This window comes from Balaenoptera musculus, chromosome 4, assembly GCF_009873245.2.
Source record: "Balaenoptera musculus isolate JJ_BM4_2016_0621 chromosome 4, mBalMus1.pri.v3, whole genome shotgun sequence".
Taxonomy (NCBI): domain Eukaryota; kingdom Metazoa; phylum Chordata; class Mammalia; order Artiodactyla; family Balaenopteridae; genus Balaenoptera; species Balaenoptera musculus.
In genome coordinates, this window is record NC_045788.1 from 51,370,334 (window position 1) to 51,398,122 (window position 27,789).

The 27,789-nt window shown below is 36.3% G+C and overlaps 1 protein-coding gene across 4 annotated transcripts in view; it reads left to right on the plus strand.

Moving 5' to 3' along the window:
• Positions 1 to 27,789, plus strand: part of NLGN1 (neuroligin 1) — an 875,473-nt gene that overhangs the window by 161,942 nt on the left and 685,742 nt on the right. For 3 of the 4 annotated variants that reach the window (XM_036851598.1, XM_036851596.1, XM_036851597.1), the window contains exon 2: positions 13,693 to 14,505. In XM_036851598.1, coding sequence (XP_036707493.1) covers positions 14,013 to 14,505 — 493 coding nt within the window. In that variant the 5' untranslated portion in view covers positions 13,693 to 14,012. Of the gene's footprint in view, positions 1 to 13,692; positions 14,506 to 14,931; positions 14,992 to 27,789 lie in introns of all 4 variants that reach the window. The other variant, XM_036851595.1, reaches the window with a different exon arrangement.

Below are 27,789 nucleotides of genomic sequence, written 5' to 3' on the forward strand. Positions count from 1 at the left end.
TTTTGAGGTAGCTAACCTCTTAATCTTGTGGGATAGCTACATTCTCAACTGTTCCTAAGAATAATTCCTTAATAGTAACAGGTTTGATTATTTATGCTTTGTTATTAATGGCATCACATTGACAATGTCAAATATTGCTATGTTACTATAAAAGGATATGAATTATTTCTGCCTTCAATATACGCCCCCCCCCCCCCAAAAAAAACACCTATTTGGTAGCAAACATGTTTGAAAGAGAAAGACTGCTAACTCTAAGCTTAACTGAAGTCAGGGAAAACTAGTAAATCACTCTAGACATTTGAAATTATTAGACATTAAACTTTTGGGGGATTTTATATGAAGTCTTTTTATAACAGTCGATATAATCTCTTCTGTGTCTATTTCCGTTGCATGTAAGAGAAATTCTAGTCAATGGCAAAATGCTTTACTGCTGCCATTACTGCAGACTTTATAGATGAGAGATGTGTCAGCATGTTAGCTTTAGCAGTAATGCCTCTTTTGTGTGAAACCTTATGGGCCTTGCAGGCACTTTCTCATCCTGACACTCATAAAACATTCAATTCCCCATATTTATTATTTAATTTTCTTCCTATATATAGCAACAGAGCACTTCAGTATATGAATGTGTAGCCAAAAAATGGCGGGCAAGCATGAATGGGACTAATGAGCTTTAATAATACACATATTAGGGGTTGCTAAAGGAAGTTTAATTAAGAAAAACAAGTTGAGCATGAAATTCATTTTGGAACAAATGCAAGTTAAGTTACTGCTACAGATGTAAAATCAAAAATCACAGGGATACATCACAGGAAATAAAGTTCCAGCCTGAGACTAGACCTACTAAATGCAGTTGACATCTTAGGACCTGCCTTTAAGTTGATGAGCTTGGGTCTGACTTATGAAATCGAAGAATATACACTTTTTCACAGTTTTCACTCTTCTATAGCAATTTTGGTTTAGTATGTTAACTCTGTATCCAGGCATGTTCCGTATTAGTCCCCCTGAGACAGGCCACACAGTAGCCTTTCATTTTCCTATGGTCTACTTTTCTAATACCACATATGCCTGCAGTTAGGGCTACCTGCCAAAACCCATGCCATCCCTTTGGGTGTGCGGTAAGTGGTGCTTCAGTAGGAGATCTGCTCATATATCAATTTACCTGCACCTGTAGTTTAATTTTTGGCATAATTTAGAAAATAAGTAGATTTATTTATCTGTTTGCTTGCTTATTTATTTATTTGGTAGTGGCATTGTATATTGGGGCAGAAATTGAAGAGGAGAGAGATTATTGGGCAAATATTTCCTTAGAATGTGGTTTTCTCACATTTTGTCTGTATTTAAATAATGTAGGTACATTCTGGGAAGAGTGAAGCAGTCAGGCAATAATATGAAGGTCTTATGTATGCTCCTCAACAACTGCCTTTTTGGAAACATCCAATTGATAGGCTAATTTATTATTCATACAGACCTTTGGCATCACTTGTGTGTAACAGTAGTTTTTTCTTCCTTGAAACACCCAATGAATATTGAGTCTTCAGAAGAAAAGAGGTTAGTTGTAACATTTCAAAGTGAATTGAAAATCTTGTCTTTTTTTTAGATAGTTATGGTGAATACTTTCATACTGTCGTATGGAATACTCCATATTGGAACTTTAACATGGTCACACATTAAATCAATAAATACTGATTTGATAAAAAACTAACTTAGAATTATCACTGGCATAAGTTTTTCCCATAGGACAACCATTCTGCTTATGATAGAACTGACCAGGAAAACAGTGATTACTACATATCACATTGACCAACAGTTATCACAGTATTCACACCTGAAAATAATACTTGAGCCATCAGTTCGTTAACCGTAGCGCTAAAAGGAGTAAAGTTTCACTTCAGTAACCATTATGTTTCAAGTCAGTGCATCTGTCATTTTTAATTTAAATCTATATTACTTAGCTATCCAAAACTTTACACGCAAGTGACATTGTTATCTATCCTTTCTCTTATGGGTAAAAAAAAAAAAAAAAAGTCACTAGTTTCTTTACCTCTTTAACTGTGCCAAGTATTCTAATGCATATGTTGCTCTAAGATTGATGCCCAAAGTTTCTGTTATTTAGAGCTGTGGTCTTTAGTAATAAATCTGAGGAATTGTTTAATATATAAGAGTAAAATATTTTACATGCTGGAATAATACAGTAGTAGTAGTCTGTATAACATCCATAATGGCAGGGATTTTTCTCTGGCTTTTCAAAGCTATGTGTGTTTCTCCCCAACACCTAGAACAGTGCCTGGTATTTCACTAGTGACCAATAAATATTGCTAAATGAATATAGAGACCTGGTTCTAGCCTTGGATGTTAACAACTAAATTGGTAACCTCTTGCTTAATACCTGATCTCTTCATTTTTGCTTTTAATTTTTGCTTAACATAAATCAATTGTTGTTTGAATTGATAGATATTTTAAAGCTATGTGCAAAATTCCAAAAGTAGAAAGGAATATATTTAAAAGATTGCATTTTAATCAAAGATAAATAATAATTAAAACTTTTTAGTGAAATTTTTATACAGTTTATTTTATTTTGATAAATTATTTTATCAAGACTCATAAGTATAATAGGATTATTTGTGGTTATACGTTACCAAAATGTACATTAGAATTATTTTGTGCCATGTAGGAAATGTGATATCTCAAGGAACTTTGGAAGCACTAAAAATTATTTCTTTTTTTTTTTTTTTCTGGGGGACAGAGGACCCCAGGCCCTGAATTTTTTTTTTAATTAATTAATTAATTAATTAATGTTTTTGGCTGTGTTGGGTCTTCGTTTCTGTGCGAGGGCTTTCTCCAGTTGCGGCAAGCGGGAGCCACTCTTCATCGCGGTGTGCGGGCCTCTCACTATCGCAGCCTCTTTTGTTGCGGAGCACAGGCTCCAGACGCGCAGGCTCAGTAGTTGTGGCTCACGGGCCCAGTTGCTCCGCGGCATGTGGGATCTTCCCAGACCTGGGCTCGAACCCATGTCCCCTGCATTGGCAGGCAGATTCTCAACCACTGCGCCACCAGGGAAGCCCTAAAAATTATTTCACTTAGAACACAGGCAATAAGATCTAAAATATAATCATGTTTGGCATTTTGGCCATTAATTCTTTTTTCAATTTTTAAAGCAATTTATAATTACAAATTTCCTATTGTTCAGTTTTATTTAAATGATGAATTTAAATAAAATTTAAATTTTATTTATTTAAATGGTGAAATAATTTAAACTTACTCCATGTGTGTATTAAATTCTTGTGAATATATATTCATTGATGTTTTGTTACTCAAATGGCCCATGAATAGAGCATTGTTTTGAATTTTGTCATTATTAGTACTAATGGATCTGTAATACGAAGAGAAAATGAAAGATGTGGATATCTGAAGAAGATTGCAAGTGTAATAGCCTTTCCCCTTTGGGGCACTGGTTGAGCTCTAAGCCAGGTCAGGAGTGACAGAACCCTTATTGTTGTTTGGTACCTTACATGAAAGGAGTTGGTGGTCTCAGTCCAGTTCCTAGCAGACAGTTACTGCTTAAACAATAGTAACTATAGTATTTGCCAATTCCAGCAGAAGCCTAGGACTGAATGGGCACAAAAGTTTAACTCCCCCCTCTCTGCTAATCATCCTCCAAGGGGTCAAGATTGACTCACCCTGGCACAAGGCCATACTGAGAAACTTAGCCCTCCCTCTGCCAAAGTTGTAGCTGTTCTCTGGCAGCACGGGATTTTTTAAAGAGGAATTTAATTAAGCAGGGCACCAGGGATGGCAATTCTCCACTCTTCCCAGGCACAGCAACTCACCAGAAAGAAAAATAGGCTTAACTACTGAATTGAGAAGGTAGCACTGCTCTTAGGTTGTACTGTCTTCTCTATAAAGATACTGGCAGGCATAATTAAGTTGCTTCTGGACACGATGACTTGCAACCCAAAAGGGGCTCTTGTCAGACAAAAGCCTCGTTAATATCAAGGGAAGTAATCAGCTCTACCTGGCTGTCTCTTCTGAGCTCTTGAGTGATTATTCATTTTCTTCTGGGAGAATCACAGGGTCACCAAATGGTTTTAAAAATGTGTCCTGTGGTATTTTACATATGCATTAAAACTGTTCCCCATGCTTTTTTTTTTAACAACCTGTTTTACAGTTCTTGCCCTTCTCGCCCCCTTAACCTTCTTGCTCATCTGGAAGTCAACACTCCTCAGTAGATTTTAAATTTAACAATTAATATTTAGAGATTCTATCTGAGAATAGGTTCAGAGTAAACAGAAAGTAAAACTTGTTTTATACAGTTAGATGTTAAATGGATTGTTTTACTTGCATACCCAAAACAAAACAAACAAGAACCACCCAATGTTTTGCCATTTGTTGTAATGATGGTCTTAGTAGAAATATTCAGTTGCAGAATGCAGAAGGAAACGCTATCACTTAGATCTCTTTTTCTTTGTGTTGTCAGAAAGCTGCTATGGCATCTTAAAATCCCATTTTTTGCCAAACAGTAATGGAATTAGTCACCAGTCTATATGACCATCCATGCACACCTCTGCATGATGAGGAATTTTCATTGTACTTCAATTTGTCATCCTCTTCTCGGTTTTATCTCCTCTTGCTGCAACTGTAATTAAGATAATGCCTTCACAGAGGTCAAGTATCACAGATGAATAAATAAAATCTGAGGGTAGGGTTAATTAATGAAAAATAATATAATGAATGAATGGGTTATTCATTCAAGAAATATTCTCCAATGACCTACAATGTAATAAATTGTTCTGGGGATGGTAGTTACAAATCAGCAATTGAAAAGCCATAGCCTCTATTCTCAAAGATTAAGGTTAATCTGATTATGTTATTTTTGTGATTATAATTATTCGCATCATACTTGGAGTAAGATCTCACATCCCTAATTTTTTGGCCTAAAAGTTCTTGAATTGTCACTTCTTCTCCAGCCTGATGCCCCACCCTTCTCTCAAGTTACACTGATCTCTTTGTTAATAGGGAGCCCCAGGCTTCACAGCATTTGGGTCTCCCCTTGCCTCTGTCTGACACAGTTTGCCCCCTGACAACTTCTGCTCATCTTTCAGAACCCAGTTTACAGGTCACTTCTTCAGGAAGATCATCCTTTCCACTCCAGACTCATTAACTCTCCCCTCAGAGCATTATCCTTCTTGGCAAAGCATTTATGACTAAATGGTTACCTGTGTGATTGATTTACATAAAGTTTGTCTTCCCCATTGAACTTTAGTCTCTTTGGGAATCATCACCATGCCTATTTCCTTCATGTTGGCCTTCCCCGTGCCTGACACTAAATGATGTAATAATATAAGAATGAACAGGGAATCCAAGTTTACAAATTACTGCAGTAAAAAGTACTACAGATTCAGTTACAAGAAAGGCAACAAATGCTTTGAGAGTTGCGGGGAGGGAGTGTTTTTGTGACTGGGAGGATCTGAGAAGGAAGTACTGACATTTGAGCCAGACCTTAAGGGATCCTAGCTGGAGTCCCTCCAGGCAAAATCTGATGGGGAGAGTATTTTTCAGTAAGGAAGATCTTGGTAAACAAGTTGGGTCCAATTCACTGACCATGGCTCCCAGTGCTGTGTTTTGTTTGTTTGTTTTAGTTAATATTGTTTTTTCACAAAGATAGTTTGCTACCAGGTATAACCTCTGTGATATACTTGTGATTTTTTCCTGTTAAAATATTTTGTTGGTAAAATTTTTTCTCCTATTTCTGTCAAATTTTAGTTTGCCTTTTCTCTGTAACATTCTATTTTCTCTGTTATTTACTTACATCATTGGAGAAGTTCATTCAGAGTAGAAATAGCACAAGGAGAGAGAGAACAAGTAGAACCCTGCTTACATGTTCTGTGAAGGAAGGGAGAAGGGGATGTAACCTGGGAACGCTTTGAGGCCTGCCTACCCTTCCTCCTAGAAGGAGGCTCTGGACAGAGTTGAGGAAGAGACAGAGTTTATCTTTAGAGTCTCTAAATTCTTCTGCCTTATCTCTTTCTATTTGTTGGAACTCCCTACGTTCATAAAAATGTTTTCTTTTTTTATTGAAAAGTGTTTCAGTGGCTTTGTGTTTCTGATCTTTAGTTTAATTATCTGTTACATAGAGATGATAATTATCTCTAACTCATGGTATTTAGACACAGCTAAATGAGATGATGTAGTTAGCTCACTGGCCCCAGTCCATACTTGTTGGTGCTAGCATTAATCAAGTTATTAATTAATTAATGATGATCATGCCAGTATATACTTGTCACCATGTTCTCCATAGCTACGTGTTGGTATGGCCACAACATGGGCTGTGATAGACCTTGAACTTCTACATGATTAAGGTCTTGAACTTTGATATTCCCATCTTTGTGATTTTTGGTTCTAATTCTTTCTTACCTTTTCTCCTTGTACCCTTCTGGTTCTCCCTGCCTTCCTACCCAGATTTAATTAATCTATTCAACACTAGAATTACCATTTCTTATAACCTTTGCTCCTTGAAATTCTACCGTTCTTGCCTTGCTTATCCCTAATCCTAACTGCTATCATTTACTCTGTGACCCAGGTTATGGAATGTTGCTGGAAAAACTTTCAATACCACACCATTTGGAGCCACTCCAAATTATGCATATTAATTAACCTCAGCAAGCTAATCAGCCACCTTCTTATTTCCCTCCTGTTGGTGTCCTGTGTATTTCACTCTCCTGAAAACCTTCAAACTGAGCGTATGACTTTATTGAGTTTGTCTCATTCAGGAGCAAAGCAAAATGTCATGTATCATAAAGTTTCAGGACATATTCTTTAGAGTTAGGGAGTCTGCCTTTTTATTTATTTATTTATTTTAGCTTTGTGGCCTTAGGAAAGTTATCTAACCACATAAAGCCTCATTTTCCTCATCTCAGATAATAATACTTGGCTTATAATTTTGTTGTGAGGACTGAATGTAAAGTGCTTTGGACAGAGCTTGGCAAATATTTGGTGATCTATAATATTAGCTTTTTTTGATGTCATTTTCACATAAATGTGGATGTATTTAGCTGTACTTCAAACTGAACATGAAAATAAAACTGTTTCCAGTTTCTTTCCCACCAATTCATTCTCTAAGGTAATGGTTTCCACACCTTTGTGGTCACATAATCCTGTTTCTGATAACCAAATCATAAAAAAGTATAAAATATATACTTATACTCCTACATAAATATCTCTACCATCAGATTGCAAAACATACACAAACATAGACACTAAGTGATGAGAAAGATGTCAGTTTTTTGTTTTTTTTTTAACATAAACTTGATGCCTTCTTCTCATGATTCATTAATAGCTCAAGATGTAGAGATTCTTAGGTCACAGTTCACAGCTACTAAAATGGATATAAATTTGCATTTCAAAGTTATCTTTTTGATGTTTTCAAATATTTTTGTCTGCTTGTTATTATATATGATTAGATAGCCATTATTTTCAGGTTTGCAATGTAGCTGAAGAAGAACTTATGCTAGAACTAGGAGAAGTTTCATTTCTGCTCTTTTTTTGTCCTTATTCTATTACTAGTATTTCCTTTAATCTATATCTTGTGGGAAAATCTTAATGTAGTAGCCAATTTTTTGAGGGTTACATGAACTAAAACATGATGAAAAAGGTATACATCTGCTTATCCAGTGAGATTAACTCTAATACATCACCAAACATTGAAAAGGAACGATAACAACAACAAAATACCACTGCTGGCAAACCCACCGCAGTATAGAGCCATCACCTTCCAAAGAACATCTCAAGTGCTGTGTGCATCACACAACCACGTGAAGACACTGGCATGAAACCATATATTCATATTAGCAAAGCTTAATTTCTTTCTCTTTTTGCTTTATAAAAAAATTACAATACATAGAAGTTCAACGATTTACTTCCCTTCTCGCATCTGGTACTCTTGTGGTGGGGTATAAACACACTGCTCTGGGTATCTCTGCTCCACAGTACTGCCAGTTTAATTTTCTTGTGAATAGATTTGATAATACTCTTCCCCTGCTAAGAATATTTAATGGTTTTTCATCATCCAGTGAATAAAATCCAAACTCTTTAGCCTTTTAATTAAGGGCTTGCTTGATTTGGCTGTAACCTGCCTTTTCCAGTCTCATCCAATGCTCAACCTCATTTACTCTGTGTTCTGCCCAAACTAAACTGTGCCCTCCTCAAATGTGGCTGCTACTTTCCTTTCTGTCATAGGTCAGGTTCCCCAGGGAAAAAAAATAAAAAGACTCTGAGATGGAGGTTTGCCTGCTAAAAGTTTATTTGGACATACCGTTGGGAAAAACACCTGGGGGGGCAGTCAGGGAATCACAGCCAACTCCTCCCTCGGCCCCTTTCCACAGGGGGCTCTGGGGCTGGGATGGCCCCTCAGAGTGGGTCTGCACTGAGGCAAGAAGACCAGACCTTTCTACACTGGCGTGGACTTTCTCCTTGGAGTGTGAGCTGCTCCCAGGGAGGTTGAGCACCACACTACCACTACATATCTTTTCCACTGTTTCTAGAATGTGCCCTCTACCTGGAATTCCTTCTGTAACCATCAGTGTTTGTCCAATTCTTTGAGGCCCAGCTCATATTCCCCTTGATTCATGAACTCCTTCCTTATCCACTAATTCAAGGTAGACCTGTCTCTCCTTTTAAAGCCTAAGAACATTTTTTTTTTCTGATTGCATTCATTTGTTTATTCGTCTCATTTTTAATTACTATGTGAATTAATGACACAGTATTTACTTTAAGTGGTCAGTTACTGAACGGACTCACAGGACTCAAATAGTTTATACTCATTGGACAGCTTTATTACAGGCAAATAATATAGTAGAGCAACAGCAGGAGAAAGGTATGCATTGAATAGGGTCTGTAAATCTCAGACTCAGTCTTCTTTGTTCTCCCGTTCCTGGGTCCCACGGGATACCCCTTGTCTCCAGGTCTTGAACCACCAACAGTGTGCATGTGAAACATCTTGGTATAGGAAGCCCACAATCTGCTTGCTGGTGGTCAGGTTCTCTTACAGTGAGCCGTTCCCATAAGCACATTTCAGTTACATGGCCAGGGTTGGCCATTGTAAACTGCCACACTCCACTGAATCCAGTTATTACTAAATGCAATTATTATTAAATTATTATTACTAAATCCAACTCTTAAATCCCATTATTATTACTAAGTGCTGTTGCCAGGCTATGTTCTGACTTCAAAACAACTTATAGATTCATAGGTATGAAACATTATTTATCTTTAGTTAATACAGTCAGTCTTCATTATTTCTGGATCTGGATTGCAAATTTGCATGTTCACTAAAATTTATTCATAGCCCCAAAGTCAATACTCATAGTGCTTTTGCAGTCATTCACAGACATGAGCAAAGCAACAAAAAATGTGAGTCACCCCATGAGTGTGCTTCCTGCTGAGGTTGAGCAAGGTGATGATCTGACTTCTGGTTTCAGCTCTCATGCAGAGATGAACAGAGGATGGAGATGGTAGAGAATGCAGTATAGTGAAAGAAGCTCCAGCTCTGGGGCCCGGTGGAGGGAATTTGAATCCCAACTCTGGCATCTGTCAGTGAGGTGGCCTCAGACAAGTCACTAAACACTTCTGAACTTTGTTTTCTCTTTTGTAAAATAAAGAAAATAGACTCTACTAGGATGAATTGTTTTTAGGGTTTAAGATGATAATTTATAACTATGTGAAATATGTATATATAATATATGTTTGTGTGTATATGCACATACACATGCACACATGCATGTATGTATACAGATGCATTTCCCTCGGAGCAATGGATTCATATTCCCTAATTCAGTGTTTGCAGTGACTTTATAGAACATAACTATGGTAAATAACAACCATCAGTTGTGTAGCATTGGCCAAGCTCCATGCAGCTCTGGTGATAAGCGTGTAATCAATTCAGATCTTTACAATATTGTAGCTACTTGGGAACAATGACTAGATTGTACTTATCTTTAAATTCTCATAGGATTTAGCACAATAGCTTATACCTTATAGATATCCAATAAATGTTTGAGTGAAGGAAAAATTGGACGCATGTGGCCACCCACTGTGATTATTTAATGTCCTAGAAATTTCTCTCTACTCTCTCCAGCATCATCTCTTTGATCTGGGTCACTCAGGAACAAACTAGTTGATGGACCAGGTGTTATGACAAATTAATGCAAGGAGATAATATATTCCCATTTATTATATTTTTTTAAATGTTATTTATTTTTGTTTTATTTATCTCAGTGGGATTGCACGTGCTTTAACCCAAAGGGAGGAATAATGGAGGAATTTGTGAGCTAGTATCTCCACCTACTGCAAAGTCAGAGAAAGCTAGTCCTGTGTGGATTGATAAGCTCATCTACTTGCCTGGACTGCTGAATAAGGCTTTTCTGACCTCATTATTTTAATGTATTTATTATAAACTATTTCAAACATACAGAAAAATACAGAGAATTCCATAACAAAGATGTGTGTGCTCGCGTGTGTCACCCAACACCATCAAATCTTAGATTTGTAAAACTTGCTGTAGTTAATTGTGGTCTTTTAAGGCCTCATCCCAGATTATCATTCATAGTTCCAATTAATCAATTAATAACATTAATTAATTGCTAGAACTCATTTCATACCCTTTTCTCCCTACCCATGGATAAAAAATATTCTGTTATTACATATTTATGCATCTGTGAATAATATGTAGTTTTGTTTTTCATATTTTAAGCTTTATTTAAATAGCATTTTACTATATCTAATCTTTTTTCAAAAATATTGAGATTTATTCATGCTGATATATTTAGGTCTAGGTTCTTTATTTGCACTGAAGTATAGAATTCTAATTTGTGAATATATCATAATTCATTTATCAATATCTGTTAATGGACATTTGTGCTATTATGAAGTTGGGCTTTTTGGGGTTACTCCTTATTATTTTAACATGATCTTGTGTAAACACATATGGATACCCAATCACTGCATTCAATGTTAAGTAAAAAAGGTAACAAAATCTAAAGTGCCAATAAGAACAGGGTAGACCATTTAAATTTCTCTGTTTCTGTGAAATTGTCAGAGTATTTACCTCAATTCTGCCTTCTGAAGGAACATAAAACACTTTTACAATTCAATTTTAAATGCACTAGGATCAATTTTTAAAAAAGTGTTAATTGTGAAGTGAGAGACTGTATCATGTGTAATGATCAAGAGGATGGCCTTTAAAGTAGATGCCAGTGGGCTCCTGGATCTGCTATTGTTTAGCTGAGAGACCTGGGCCAAGGTACTTAACCTCTAAGTCTCAGTTCCTTGTAAGTAAAAAGGAGATAACTGTTGAAGCTAGTTTTTATTGTTGTTGTAAATGAGATGTAAATGCCTAAAAGCTAAGGGTTTGGCATATACTGTACTAAGGAAGCACCAATAAATAGGAAAAAAAAAAACCCTGCCAACAAATTTGAGAGTCTTTAAATTTAGGCATATATATACATGTATATATGTAAATTTTCAGTTATTTAAACAAGCCATATTTTTACATTAACCTTGGGCAACTGTTATTATTATAACAGTGACCTCTGAAATATATTTGGGGCCGATACTGTAATTATACAGGTAAGCCCATGTATAATGGGATATTTTTGTAACCTTAAAAGCTAACCATTAGAATTTGAAAATTTGCCATGGAATGCAGAATTCTCATCCTCCACAATTTGTGTTAAAGTAGCACATTAAAGTGGGAAACAGCAGCCCTTTTATTTTTAACACAGTTAAGGATTTGTGAGTACAAAAATGAGTGTTATTTTGTAGGTAACCAAACAAGTACTTTTTTTTTAATTTTTGAATTTTATTTTATTTATTTTTTATACAGCACGTTCTTATTAGTCATCTATTTTATATATGTCAATCCCAATCTCCCAATTCATCCCACCACCACCACCCCACCCCACTTTCCCCCCTTGGTGTCCATATGCCAAACAAGTACTTTTTATTCTGATGAGATACCAAGTATGTAAAGAAGAATTTTTAGAAATCACTGTATTTGAAAATTAAGCTGAATAAAATATGGTGATGGAGATTTTTAAGTCCTCACCACAGGTTCTCTATTTTAGGTGTCAAAATGCTGCTTTTGAACACCAAAAGGTGAGTAGGAAAGACTTAGTCATGCTGTGGCCCACCACGATTCTGTGCAAGAATGAGCATTATGTACTCTTAACAGAAGTGGGTTTGTGTAGCTAAATCTTCAACACATGCTAGAGTTCTGGCACAGAAATGGGATGGGTCTAAACCTGTCTTTTGTATGTTAATGTGCTTTCACAACAAAGGTATGAGAATTAACACAGACAAGTATTCTTGAAGAAAGACATTTATCTTCTTACTGCCATCTGTGATGAATTGTTCAGAGCTAAAGGAACACCAGGCTTGAACCAAATCTCCTGCTGCCCTATATAGTTTTTGCAATCTCCTTTTCAATAATATAAAGTCAGGACAGCCTCACTGCCAGACCAGCACTTCTTCAGGAATCTTCCCATAATATGACAGGATAGAACCATCTATAATACAAATCAACACTGTTATTTTCAAACTAAGCACTTTAAAACATTGCTTGAACAAGAAAACTTTGTCCAGTTGTGTGCTATTTTGCAGTTAACGAAAGATTACACTGTGAATTGCATTGCACTGAATGTTACATTTTATTCTGATGCATCCTAAGTTGGACTGGGTAAAGACTGTTAGATGTTTGATTACTGTTAGTATGCAACGCTAAGATTAGGTATGCTTGTTCTTTTAAACTGCCGCACTCTTTTCTTTTTGTATTGTTCTTTTGATCTTTAACAGGTAGTGAGAACATTTGTAATTTAAAATATATTGACTTTGACTCAGCAGTTAATTTTCCTGTTGCAAATTTACTGATATCTAAAATATATAGCTACCTAGATGATAAAAAATCAAGTCTGCAAAAAATGATGCCAACTTCTGTCTCTTTTTCAAGTTGTGTCTAAAGGCATTTTGTCTTTTAAATTCTTGAATCTTAATTTAAGGTGAAGGAGCTATAGCCAATGATTTTATGTATACTTTTGAGAAATAGCAAGGAGATTGACCTTATAAGGTAGTTGCACTTAAATGATCATAGTTGAACTAATATTGGTTTTCTTGTTCTAACATAATCTGTTTTTTTCTATATAGCACAGGATTGGGGACCATCTTTTTATTTGTTTGTTTGTTTAATATATATAGTCATTCTTACAAAGTTTGTTTACATTTGACTAATTCCCTACCAATATTTTTAAAAAGGTTTTCTGCTACTGAATTCTAATTTTTAGTATGTTTGGTGATTAATACTGTGGTCCCTTAAAGTGATTGAAGACTTTCAATAAAGGGAAAATTTCACACATAACCTTCAGTATTTTAAGAAAACTGTACTGTGAAATACTCCTGAAACCGTATATTTTAACAAGGCCTGCTTTCTATTAAATGTGTATAAAGCCAGGAGGCAAGTTTCTCAATATTCTAATAATCGGTTATTTCATCTGTCATCTCACATCAAACCATAATTTTCCTATGGTAGTATTTAACTCACCTGACTCCAGCCACTATTAAAGTATTTCTGTAGCTTGTAAAACATCTAGTTAACACTCTGTCTATTTTAGCTTGTTTGTACTAATGATTTATTTTCATTTTCTCTAGGATATAGACCTGCAGCTAACTGGATTTGATTTATAAGAGGGAAATGTACAGTCAATGGCCACTCTCACTACGTTGCTACTATGGAAAACAGAATGGTCAATAGGATATGGTCTGATAAATAGCGATGATTGAAGATGCTACTTCAATACATGTGAAATCAATGGGAGATACTGGCTGCATGAAGAGCTTTCTGAGCTTTTCTTGACAAGCTCGCCTTTGAGAAATCTGAGGTGTATTCTACCGTTATACGGTTTTTCTCAAGTGGATACAAACACCTTTGCCTCACTGCAACCAGACAACTACACAACTGATGTGGAACCATGGCGCTGCCCAGATGCATGTGGCCAGCTTATGTTTGGAGAGCAGTAATGGCATGCTTGGTACACAGGGGATTGGGGGCCTCATTGACTCTTTGTGTGTTGGGCTGTTTGCTTCAGGCTGCCCACGTGCTCTCACAAAAATTGGATGATGGAGACCCACTGGTGACTACCAACTTCGGCAAGATAAGAGGGATTAAGAAAGAACTCAATAATGAAATTTTGGGTCCTGTTATTCAGTTTCTTGGCATTCCATATGCAGCCCCGCCAACAGGAGAACATCGTTTTCAGCCTCCAGAACCACCATCTCCTTGGTCAGATATCAGGAATGCTACTCAGTTTGCTCCTGTGTGTCCCCAGAATATCATTGATGGCAGATTGCCAGAAGTCATGCTTCCTGTGTGGTTTACTAATAACTTGGATGTGGTTTCATCATACGTACAAGACCAGAGTGAAGATTGCCTGTATTTAAATATATACGTCCCAACTGAGGATGGTGAGTTTACTACAGGAAAAACAGGGAGATATATTTATATTTTTCTATTCTAACAATATTAATTCATGTGTACTGGTAGCATGCATGGCTTTTCCTGTCGGCATGTAGACATATTTTACATGTGTGCATGCAGCTCTTTTTGTTTATGTGTGTTGGCGTTCTTATTTTTTTCCTGTGCCTACTCATTTTCTTTCCTCTGCAGCACGTATATTTAGGTAGAAATGGGTTCCTAATTTCCATTTCCTACCGAATGACTTCTGAGAAGATGCATCAACATTTCTCCATTGCATGTGCAGGCTCAGCGAATTGGGGATCTTTCGCACTCAGTAAACGCAGGAGCGTATTAAGTTAGATAGTGGTGTTGCATGTTCCGGCGGTCTGTGATGGAGCGCCATGTTATTTTCTAGTCTTCTATTCATTTTTCAGTAAAAAGAATATCCAAGGAATGTACCAGAAAACCCGGCAAGAAAATATGTAGAAAAGGAGGTATGTATAAAAGTGAAAATAAAAAATGGGGGAAGCAGCTTGCAGAGGAAGAACAAGATATTCTCCCTAAGGATGATTTGTTGATGCTGGGAAGTGAATGGTTAGGCGATATTTGGAATTTAATGAAGCCTGTCAAAGAATGGAAAGATGGTTGAGGAGAGCTCTAGCTGAGTAGATGACATTGACAAAGCTCATTGGTGGTTGCCTATGTGCTGGTGCTGGTGGCATGGACAGGAGTTGAATCTCTGCTTTGAGTTTGTGTATAGAGAAAAAGATACTTAGGTTATTACATTGCCTGCAGGGAACCCAAAGATGCTGCCTTCCCAGCTGTTCAGCTTTGATCTCCGAACCCTTTTCTACAGATAATAGATTCCTGTTTCTCTTAAAATTGATCAGTTCAGTCACAAACCTAGTTTTTTGTTTGTTTATCCTTAGTTCCTTCTGAACACCCTATGAACTTTCTCATATAAGGGTAAATTTGCCATAACTGTTGGACAATTATTATTATTAAGTAATGGTATTTTTTCCCAGACAGTCTTTCCGTTTTCAGTCACTCTTCCAGAAAAAAATGAGATTTTGCAGCTTTTTATACTAAATATTTACAGTCTTAAAATTGCTTTAACATTTTTATATTTATGTTAAACAATTTAAAACATAGGGAAGAACATGATTCAGAAGCTACAATTAAATCAACCTTCAAAGCATCCTCTAGCCAGATTGAGCAAATGTAGACACTGACAGCTGCAAGCTTGCATCTGAATGTAGCTTGTCCACACTCCATTTTTATAGAACATCTAGTAAATCACTCATAGGAGAGTATGATTTTCTCTGGCAGTAAATTATCTGTGTTATTTTGACCTTATTATAACTTTGTAGAATTTTCAATCTTCATACAGAAGTCATATTAATATTCCAGTTCTGTACATTCTCTCTCTCTCTCTGTGCACTTCTGATCTCTTGGCTGGACCAAGTCAGATTTCATTACAGCATTCTTGGGGGGTGGGGAACGTCTAAACTGTTTTTTTTCATTGGGATTGCATTATGTGGAAGAAGCTTCATATCACCAAATTCTCAATTGCAGATCAGAAGTATTTGCATTAAATTGAATTTTGTTTTGTTTTTGTTCTTATTTCTTTGATCAGACTGATAGAATGGAATTTAACCTTTATTTTATTATTAATGTCATGATTTGGGTTAAAAGAATAGTATACTTAAGAAGGTGGATATGGAGGCAACAAAGATGTTTTAGATAACTAAAAAAGTCTCTTGTTTTTTTCCAAAATGAGAATAACTGCAGTAATTTATATGCTTTCAACTAATGTACAGTACTGCAGTGGTTATTATTATGCAGCTTATCAAGCATGTGTAATTAGCTAAGTGACTTTTGCCTCCTATCACAAAGATGTTGATTCACAAAGTCATAAATAAAGATGCTATTGAAGAATGCATAAATATAGCATAATACATAAAAATATGTACAATCAAAAAAATGATAAGGACATCAAAAGGTAAGCTAGTAAGTAAGAAAGTGACCTTCTTCTCATACAACTTCAGAAGGAAATGGATTCATTAAAAAATTCTTTTTCATGGTTCTTTAGATTGTTGGTTCCATCTGCTTTATGAGAGAGTTGGCAAAGAAGTATGTAGGCTGTGCTATTTACTTTGGCAAAATTTGAACTACTTTATAATTAGCCTGAGGACAAGATCTATAGATACCTACATCAGTCTGTGGTTTATAGTCCAAATCTACTGTGTTTTCATATTAAAAATTCTAAAACACTGGTTCACTTTGGTATTTATTATTAATAACTAAGTTATGCTGTTTATTAGCTCTTTGTATATTATCCTAACATCTAAATAACAAATAATTTAAATGCAATGTTCTATATAAATAGTCTTTTAAAAAAATAAACAAAATCAAAGTTTAGAACTTGACTTTTAAACAGAGGAATAGAACTTTTTTCCCCAAACTTTCAGCTTTTTTTTCCTTCTCTATCGTGAAGGGTCTATTCACGTCAGGAAATCATATTTTCCTGGCTCAAAAAATATTAGTCATTTCATATTTATGCATATGCTGATATATATACTGCATATGGGCTGTGAGTTCTTCAACAGAATTGTGGAAGTTTAGGAAGTATAGGAATAGTTGTGTTGCATTTTATCTAGGTGCTAATAAAATTCTGGCTTATTATTTATCTCTTCTTTTTTAAATTGTGTGTGGTCATCTGCAGAGGCAGATGGACCACCACCCTTGTGCCAATCTGTGTATGCTGTATTCATTCAAAACTATTTCTTAATTGCCTATTATATGCACTATCAGTAATGAATGAAACAAAGATCTCTCTTCCCATAGAACTTACGTTCAAGTAAGTTTACAAAGAACAAAGCATCTTCTGCACTTTAATCTGTATGAAAGGAAGAACATCTTCTCCCTCCTCCAAAAGATGCCTTGCTGTAATTTTTAAACAGAGCTTTTATACTATTTTTCCTGTACAGTTGAAGAAAAAACCATATTTTTACCAATAGGCTGCCTCTCATTTACAAAAGGTCCCAGTTGCACTTTTTAATCCATCTTTTTAAATTTCCCATGATAGTTTTAGCCATATGTTAACTACCCTGTAGATATTTCTTCAGGGCTTTATCCTTGAAAAATTGAAAGAAAGGATGAGTGCTTAAAATGAGATGACTGTCAGCACTTGGCCAAATAGGCAGGCAACATGGGATAGAAACTGGAATTTGGATGTGGAGACTGACATAATTTATCACCAAACTTTATGAAGAAAGTATATGACTGTCCTTATTTTACAAATTTGAAAGTAGGTTCTCAGAGTTAAGCATTCTGACCCAGTTTCTACTGCTAGTAAGTGGGTGGAGTCAGGTTTGGCCCTAGTTCTTGCTTATGTTAGATGCATTTCCATTATGTTAAATTACTTCCTGTAGATGATTTCTACAGCAGAGGCTTGTATGTCTCCACCCTTTTACCCTCCTTTTCTTCCTGCTTGCTTTTGCACATTCAAATATATCGTGAATTCTTTTTATTCTATCAGTTGACTCTATTTTAGATGGGTTTAATGCTCACCTTATTGAATTGGGTCAAGCCAATGTTAGCAACTGATTTCCAGAAAACATGCTTAGTACCCATTTTAGTGAATACTTTTAAATAGTACACATGTTTTCTCACTGTCCAGACAAAGATCCCAACGTATTCCTCCTGGCTGCTATCAGGAGTAGCTTTAATTTGCTTATGTTTCATTTTGCTTCTCTAGTTCTCTCTCTTATGAGAGTTGCCAACAAACAGTAAAGTGGTCAAATATTAGGCAGTAAACATGAGAAGAGGAACAAGGGACCCAGAGAATCCACAGCAAATTGATTGGCTTATGGATACCTTAGAGTTGTTTAGCTTTGTATTTCTCCAGTACTTTGACTATAATTTGCATAGCTCTTGTGAGATGAATACAGAATTAATTTTCATTTCTGCATAAGTTAACTCATTTTTTTTCACTTACCCCAATTTTATTGTATAGAAAATTACAGTCTCTGTAGATGGCTGTGGTACAGTTCTTGACTCCTTGAGAATTTTATTCCTGATTTTCATAAGTATTTTACTTTTACACACTCTGCTTAGTAGTCTTTACCTGAGATAATATTGAATTCATTCAAGAGCCTTTTCCATAAATTTAGGGTTTATTTGGTGATTTGTTGAACATAGAGACTGATTTTTTCCTAATTAGATATGTATAAAAATGACTGCTATCACTGTCAGTGTGTTTAGGATTTTAAAAGGGGATTATATTCCAGAATGCTCTTCCTTCATGCTTATACATTTCTATCTAATTTATTATTCACTTAACAAATGTTTATTGAGTCCTTACTCTGGACTGATTAGATTACTGCTCTAGGCCCCCGAGATACATCAGTGAAAAAAAAAACAATTAAAAAATCCTTGCCCTTCTGGAGCTTATATACTAGTGTGTGGAGACACATTGTAGACAATAAATACAATAAACAACTAAATTTAGACGGTATAAGAAGATGAGAAATAAACAGAGTATGGAGGCTTGGGTGTGCTGGTGTGGAGGGTGAAGGTAATTTTAAATAAGTTAGTCAGTATTGTCTTCTTTTGGGCAAAGCCCTGAAGGAAACGAAATGAGTATCTGAGGAAAGAACATGGCAAAGAGCAAGCACAAAGGCATTAAGATGAGATTCTGCCTTGTGTATTTAAGGAACAACTAGGGGTATGGTAAATCTGGAAAGAGTAGAGAGAGCGAGGCAATGAGATTCAGAATGATCTGACTTCATATTAAAGAGATGATTCTGGCTGACTTATTGAGAGTAGATTGTAGGAGAGTATGGAGGAACTGGGAGAGCAAATAAGAGGTTGTTGTAGCTTGGACAAGATGTCAGCCTGGTCCAGGCTCAGACCAGAGGAGTAACAATGGAAGTCATAGTCTAGATATATTACAAACATCACATTTCTTGCTCATTTGGTTATGGGTTGTAAAAGAAAATGAGCATTTAGAGAAGATTCCTAGATTTTGGTCTGAATGTCTAGAAAAATAGATTTGCCATCAATTAAGACAGAAAAGAGGAATGCAGAATAGTGTAGGAGGAGGCACAGTAGAAGGACGATGTTTAGCTTGGACATGTTAAATCTGAGCTGACTCTTAGACATCCAAGTGTAGACATCAAGGAACCAGTTTGACATTCAGGAGAGAGGTATAAATGGAGATATATATTTGGGAGTCATTGTGATATAGAAGGTAGAGTTTTAAAGTCATGAGGCTGAGTGAGAATAAAAGGAACTGAATGAAAATAGAGAAAAGAGATGACACCAAAGATTAATCCAGGGACATTCCAACATTAAGAGGTCTGGAAGAAGAGAAGGAAAGACTATGGAGACTGAGAAAGTATTACATGTGAGATGGGAGGTAAACCAATATATTTTTGTTGTCCTAGAAGCTAAGTAAAGAAAATGCATCAAAATAGACAAGAGTGATCAACTCTACCAAATGAACTCTTGTGGGGTGGTGTGGGTCTGACACACTGGAGTGGGTCGAAGAGAGAATGGCTGAAGATTTGGAATCACTAAGCATAAATAATTATTTTAAGGAGTTTTGCTGTAAGAAGGAGCAGAAAAAATGGAAGTATAAGGACAGTAGAGGTTGTTTTGTTGCTATAGGTTAAGATGGAAGAAATAGAGAAATGTTTGTATGATTAGGTTTGACATAAATACACTACCATGTGTAAAACAGATAGCTAGTGGGAACCTGCTGTATAGCACAGGGAGCTCAGCTCGGTGCTCTGTGACGACCTAGATGGGTAGGATGGGGCGGTTGGGAGGGAGGTCCAAGAGGGAGGGGATATAGGTATACATATAGCTGATTCACTTCATTGTACAGCAGAAACTAACACAACATTGTAAAGCAATTTTATTATAATAAAAAAAAATTTAAAAAAGAGAGAAATGTTTGTATATAGTAGGAAGGGAACAATTAAAAATATAGAGGAAAGATGATAGACTTCTGGAATAATATCTTTAGAGAAACTTGGGATCTAGTATACAATTGGAGGTTTCGGATTAAAAAGAGCATTAGTAGATAATTTAAATTAACATGTAGCTAGACAGAGTACATGAGTATGAGTACATGGGTAGAAGTAGTAATATGATTCTATTCTCATCTGATTGTTTCTATTTTAATTGTTCAGTGTGTAACATTAAGGGAAGTGGAGATAGAATTAACATTGGTGAGCTCTTAATATGTTCTAGACATTTAGCCTTATTAATTTATTTAATATCACAACAATCCTATGAGATTTTTATTCCCAAATGCAGAAATGGAGGACCAAAGAGGTTAAGTATCCTGCCCAAATATACATAATTTGTTAGTGGCCAACTGTATTTTCTTTAAGGAGATGATTTTAGAACAGAGGGAATAAAGCAAAACAATACAACAGCAACAATAACAATTCTGTTCATGTGGGATCCCAGATCAAATAGAAAATTTGGTGGCCAATTTGCTAGTAGAAAAATCACTACATACTGAAATAATTAAAACATCTGGTTTATTTGGGGTCTGAAGATAAATGGGAAACCAGATTAAACCAGAGATTTGGCTTCATATTTGAATTAGTATCTTTGGACAGATGTGGTTAAGTCTTCTAAAAGCTAAACAGTTTAAGTTGGAACTCTGAAATGAAGCAGATCTAAAAGGGCTGTAAAGTTTTAAAAGAACGTCAATTGTTCCATTGTTTACTGATAGGCAGAGAGAGTCTCCTGAAGCTGATGATTAAAAGACCGTTATAGGTGTCCAACTCATTTTTTCCGGAGAATAAATACTTTTTTTCTTGTAGAAATTGGGGTTGAAGTTGAAAACATATGACATGCCACCAGCAAAAAGAGCTATGTCACAGAATAAATCCTCTGTAGAAAATGCTTTCCTTTCTACTATCCAGTGTAATGATACGTGTTTTAAAGTGTTGTTTTCACATATAGAACATACTACTAGCTTCATAATTATGATGTAATCTTTGCTTTAATTAACTTCTACATTACTTTCTGTTACAGATTTTGTTGATAATCTTTTGTCCTCTCATATTTCTCCTCCTCTTCTTCTTCCTCCCATGGTGGTACATGCTAAAGCAGTTTAGGAAATAACCAACTTCAAAAATCACACCAGTACCTATATTTGCTAGTAACAATCACATAATCTCATTCTGGATTTGATCATCTTAAACTCTGGACTAGATGTGGAAGCATAATTTCTAATCATAAATCTTCACATAGTCCTTTGTAAGTGGACAGAATACTTTATGTAATACTCCCTATATTAGATTCCTAGGGCCGCTGTAACAAATTGCCACAAACTGTGTGGCTTTAAACACCAGAGATTTATTCTCTCACAGTTCTGGAGCTGAGAAGCCCAAAATCAAGGAGTTGGCAGTTTTGGTTACTTCTGGAGGCTCTAAAGGAGACTCTTCCTGCCTCTTTTTTAGCTTCTGCTGGTTGCCAAAAGTCATTGGCATTCTTTGGCTTGTAGTTGTATTGCTCTAGTCTCTACTTCTGTTGTCATGTGGCTTTCTTCCCTGGGTGTCTCCCAGTGTCTCTGTGTCTTCACATGGCCTTCTTATTAGGACACCAGTCATAAGATTTATGACCCATCCCAATCCAGTATGACTTCATCTTAATTACATTTGCTAAGGCCCTATTTCCAAATAAGGTCATTTCTTTGCTAGGGTTGCTGTACAAAGTATCACAAACTGCGTGACTTACACAGCAGAAAATTTTGGTCTCACAGCTTTAAAGGTTGGAAGTCTGAGATCAAGACACTGGCATGGTTGGTTCTTTCTGAGGGCTGTGTAGAAGATTCTGTTGTAGGTCTCTCTGGCTTGTAGATGGCTATCTTCTCCCTGTATCTCTTCACAGGGCATTCTCCCTTTTTCTATTGAGGCATGATTGACATGTAACATTATATTAGTTTCAGGTGCACAACATTATGATTCGATATTTGTGTATATTGTAAAACAATCACCACAATAAGTCTCGTTAACAGCCATCCCCATACATTTTTTTCTTATGATGAGAACTTTTAAGATTTACTCTTAGCAACTTTCAAATATGCAGTACAGTATTATTAGCTATAGTCACCATGCTGTACCTTACATCCCCATGACTTATTTATTTTATAGCTGGAAGTTTGTACCTTTGACACCCCCTTCACCCATTTTAACCACTCCTCACCCCCAGCCTCTGTTCTATCTATGAGCTTGCTTTTTTGTTTGTTTGTTTGTTTGATTTTTAAATTCCACATTTATAAGTGAGATCATACAGTATTTGTCTTTCACTGACTTATTTCCCTTAGCATAATGCCCTCAAAGCCCATCCATGTTGTCTCAAATGGCAAGGTTTCATTTTTTTATGGCTTAATAGTATTCTATTATGTGTTCTTTATCCATTTATCTATCAGTGGACACTTAGGTTGTTTCCATATCTTGACTATTGTAAGTGATGCTGCAATGAACATGTGGGTACATCTTTTCGGATTAGTGTTTTTATTTTCTTCAGATAAATGTCCAGAAGTGGAATTGCTGAGTCATATGGTAGTTCTCTTTTTAATTTTTTGAGGAACCTCCACATTGTTTTCCATAGTGACTGTGCCAGTTTACATTCCCACCAGCAATGCACAACAGTTCCCTTTTCCCAACATCCTTGCCAACGTTTATTATTAGTTGTCTTTTTGATAATTGCCATTCTTATAGGTGGTATCTTATTGTAGTTTTGATTTGTATTTTCCTGATGATTAGTGATGTTGAGCATTTTCTTACATACTCATTGGCCATTTGCATGTCTTCTTTGGAAAAATGTCTATTCAGATCCTCTGCCTGTTTTTTAATTGGATTTTTGTGTTTTTTTGCTCTTGAATTGTTAGATTACCACTTTTTATAAGGACACCAGTCATATTGAGTTAGGGCCCACCCTAATGAGCTCCTCTTAACTAATTACATCTGTAAGACCCTATTTCTAAATAAGGTCACATTCTGAGATACTCAGGGTTAGGACTTCACTATTTGAATTTTGGAGTAACACAATTTAACCTGTAAAGTCACATTCTGAGGTTCTAGTTGGATATGAGTTCTTGAGGGATACCAAGCACTCTTCCATTTTTTTCATTCAAACTGAATCCCCGGAAAGATCTCAAAACGGTGTTATAATTATACCCATTCTATAGTTGAAGAATTATTGCTTGTTGGGGTTAAATAACTTACCCAAGGTCACATGGCTGCTAGTTAGGAATGCTGGGGCTCCTTTTCAAATCAAAACTCAAATTTCACTTGATATCCAGTCCTTCTAATAGACACAGATTCTCTCTCCTCTACTGAGAAGTTCCTTTAATTTGTTTTTAAGTATTTTTCTATCAAGATAGTGTACTATGCATTAATCTAGATACTTTTAAATATCTAAGTGTTTGACTTTGTGTAGACAAAATGATTCAGACTTTTAAAAAATTTTCCCTGAATTTTAAACATTTTATCCAGATGGTTGCTTACATGCAAACATGGTTTTAGTTAAGATTAAGATCTTACCAATTTAAAGCTGTAGTAGCATTGATTTTCAATACTGTTTCATTTGTCATATTTAGGAAATTGGACCAAGTTCTTTTTAAAATAATTTTTAATTGAAGAGCTATTTCTTTGTTCACTTTAATCCTATTCATCTGGTATCTATGTAATGATAGCATTAGAGCAATTTAATTATAGCCCATAATTTTCATTAAAGTATGTGAAATGTTGCAAAAATTAGTTTTCAACAATGACAAAAAGAAATCTTAATAAAAGGCTGGGGTCTTTGCAACCATTATTATAATTTTCAAAAGCAGAAAAACTGATTAATCAATAATAGTTTTAATATTCTGTTCCTTGTTTCAGGACTGAAGGAAGAAGTTTTCACTCTCCCCTTCATCCCTTTCCTTTGAGGCAAAGACTTTTGCTGCTGTTACGTCAAAAAGGAAATGACATATTGTCTCCTAGTTAGGAGGATGATACAAAAATACCTTCCCTCTCTTCTTTTTGGCTCACATTCTGTTTTTCCAAAAAAGGTTCAGGGCTCCTCTTCTAGAACCTTCTTTTCCAAGTTCTCCAAGTGGAAGGAGGAAGAGAGAGGATAGAGGGATAAGTGTGCACAGCACAGGGATGACACAAGGACAAATGTAACACTTCCAAGTAGATATGAAGCATTTGTCAATATTGCTGCTGCCAGGAAAAGAAGAGGGAGGCCTGGGTAGCATTATTAAGAACATTTATGCTCCTTCTGATTTGGATTCCTAGGCCTCTCAGGAACAGATATGTCCCCATGAAGCGGGTCTGTGGAAAGGGGAACGCCTCTGGCTAGTGATCACTCTCCATTCCTGCTAAGTTCCCGCTCACCATCTTCTTCAAGCTCACCATCGTTCCAGGTAGTGAGAGGTCAGGACTCAGTTTGCAGCTCTAAGCTTTGGCCAGAAAGAATTGACATGTACCTTTGGCACAGTAATTTACAAGCCAGGCAGTTCCTGAGGATTCTGAGCGCCAGCGCCTTTCCTGACCCACACCCAAGTCCCCACCATCACCCAGTGCCATGCTTTCACACATCCACACCACCAACACAACTTGGCTTTCATTCCTTACACATGTAGGGAGAGACTACCTACCGTGTCAGGATTTCTTAAAAAAAAAGAAAAGAAAAAAGGAGGGGGCGGGATTCTGTTGCTTAAAAAAATTTGGAAGTCATTTATTTAGGGGATTAACTTTATTTCAATGAGAACTGAAATATCTATAAATTTGGATTCAGAAGAGGAATATTTTCTGTAATGACCATTTAAATATTTTGTATTTCAATTTACTCCGAAAGACCAAGGATGAGATTTTTTTCCTGTTTTTATTTTATGAAGATCTTTGGTTACCTGTGCAGTTTAGCAAAGGGCTTTTTGAGGGAAACACACATACACGCATGCACACACACACACACATACACACACACACGTAAAATGTAGAATATTTACTGGGGCCTCATATTGCCATTAGTGGACTCTTTGACTATCCAAGCAGTGCTTTTCCCTATCTATATCTATCTACCATCTATCCATGTATCTATCTATCTATCTGTATTTCTATATATTTATGTATTATTCTTTCAGTGTTGATGTTGCTTTGCTCTGTTTTGTGTTCTGCATCCAGAAAGCACTGCTTCAGATTTCCTACATGATTGTTTCTTCTCTCTGCCTGAGCCCACTGTGGACAAAGCACTCATGTCCAGAACTGCTGGAGGCTCAGTTGGGCAGGACATATTCTTTGCCCTCAGGGAGCTTAACCTGCAATGACAGCCAACAAGTAATAAGAAACAGGACATTTTTGTTAGAGACCATGTCAATATGACCAAGCAAATGTAAGCCTGATCTGTATTGAAATCTCAAAACAAAATGAGGGAATGGCTTGTTTCTGTGAGAAAAAAAATAAGGTAATGATGCTGATATTTGGCATAACCAAAACTATAATTATATCAGTCCTGTTGCCTGAGCCCACCTTTGTTGCTCTGCCAAGAAGAAATGGTTTAAAACTTTCTATCCATCTGTTTAAAAAAAAAAAAAAAAGCCTATGCTGTACCTCTGCAAATCTCTGTAAACCTTGGGAATGCTTTGGCTACTGATACAACAGCTGCCGAGTTACTGGGCTGCAGGCTGTCTCCTCTAGAGGTAAGTTGACAGCTGCTGCTCTGTGGTTCTTTCCACACTTTTGTTGAGCATCTACTCTGTGCAGGGCCCTGTGGTGGGCCCTGGAGATACAGAGATAAAAAGGGCATTAAAGAGCTGTCCTCAAAGCATTCCCTATCTTGTGTGGGTAACAGTTACAGAAGGAGAAAACAACAAGGTAGTAAGAGCCCTGAGGAAGGGAAGCAAGGACCATTATGGGAGCACATAGGAGAGGTGTCTGTGGTTTAGAGATGTCTTGTGGTAGAAAGTTGTCCTCTATGTGAGCACCCAGGAATAAACATTGTAGTCCCTTCATGCCTTCAAAGGCTAGCATGGTCTGTGGGACCCTTTTACCAAGTAACTCCAGATTAATATATTGCTGAGTGCTTATTTCAAATGTTTGTTTGCTTGTTTATTTGTGGATGTGGATGTGTAAGTATGTATATCTGTGTGTCTCCACCTTCTTTGCCCAGATATCAATTGTCTTCTGTTACTGCTCTCACTTTGCCAGGCTTTAGAAACATTGCCTGCCCACTTCTGAGGTAATGAATCTGATCTGTCATGGGTTGGGAAACTGAGCAATCACAATTTAAAAAAACCAAAAAACAACAAAAAAAAACTTGTTTGTGAAATAAAAAATAAATAGGCTTGAAATGACTGTCTCCACTATGAGTAATCCATAGCAACTTAAATATGTGGTCTTTGTTCAAAGATTTTTTAAAAATTTTATGTTCTAAATAACTGAGGCTTTTGAAGATGTAGCCTCCAGATAAGTGAGGTGTTTACTAATTGTGAAGCTATAGGAGCCAACCTTGTCCTCATGAGGTGACCCCTCAGGGATGTGTGCAGGCATCACTTACTCCTGATACTCAGGATACTGCAGACATTATCCCTCCACCTCAGTGCACCCCTTCCCTCCTTCCTTCTCCACTTCCCTTACCTTAATCTAGAACCTCCATCATTTCTTACCTGAACCACTACAATAGCCTTATAACAGGTCTTTCTATTTCCATTACTGCTCCTGCAGTACATTCTTCACATAGTGGCCAATGTGATCTTTGAAGTCTGAAATCAGATGCTATCACCCCTTTCAAATCCCTTCAGGGGTTTCCTATTGCTTTTAGAATAAATGTAGTACTACCAACCATGGTCTACGAGATCCTACATGATGATTCCTGCCCACCTCTGCAGTCTCCTTCCATATATTTCCCCCTTGCTCTCTAAATTCTAGCCTTGCTGATCCTCTTTTGATAACTGGAATAGCCAATTTCTGTCCTACCTCAGGACCTTTGCACTTGCTGTTCCTTCTACCTCAAATGTACAATGTCTACCTCTTTTCCTAAGTCTTATAAATCAAGTCTTGGCAAAATGCCACCTTATCAAGGGAGCCTTTGCTGAACACTCTGTTAAGGTAACCTCACCTCACCATTTTCTTCCACTTATTCTTTTACATCCCCTTGGTTATTTCCTTCATTATATTTTTATCTCTATATGAAATTATCTTGTTCATTTATGTGCTTACATATATACTTTGTCTGCCCCAGAAGAACATTTCTCTTCTTCACTCCTCTGTCCT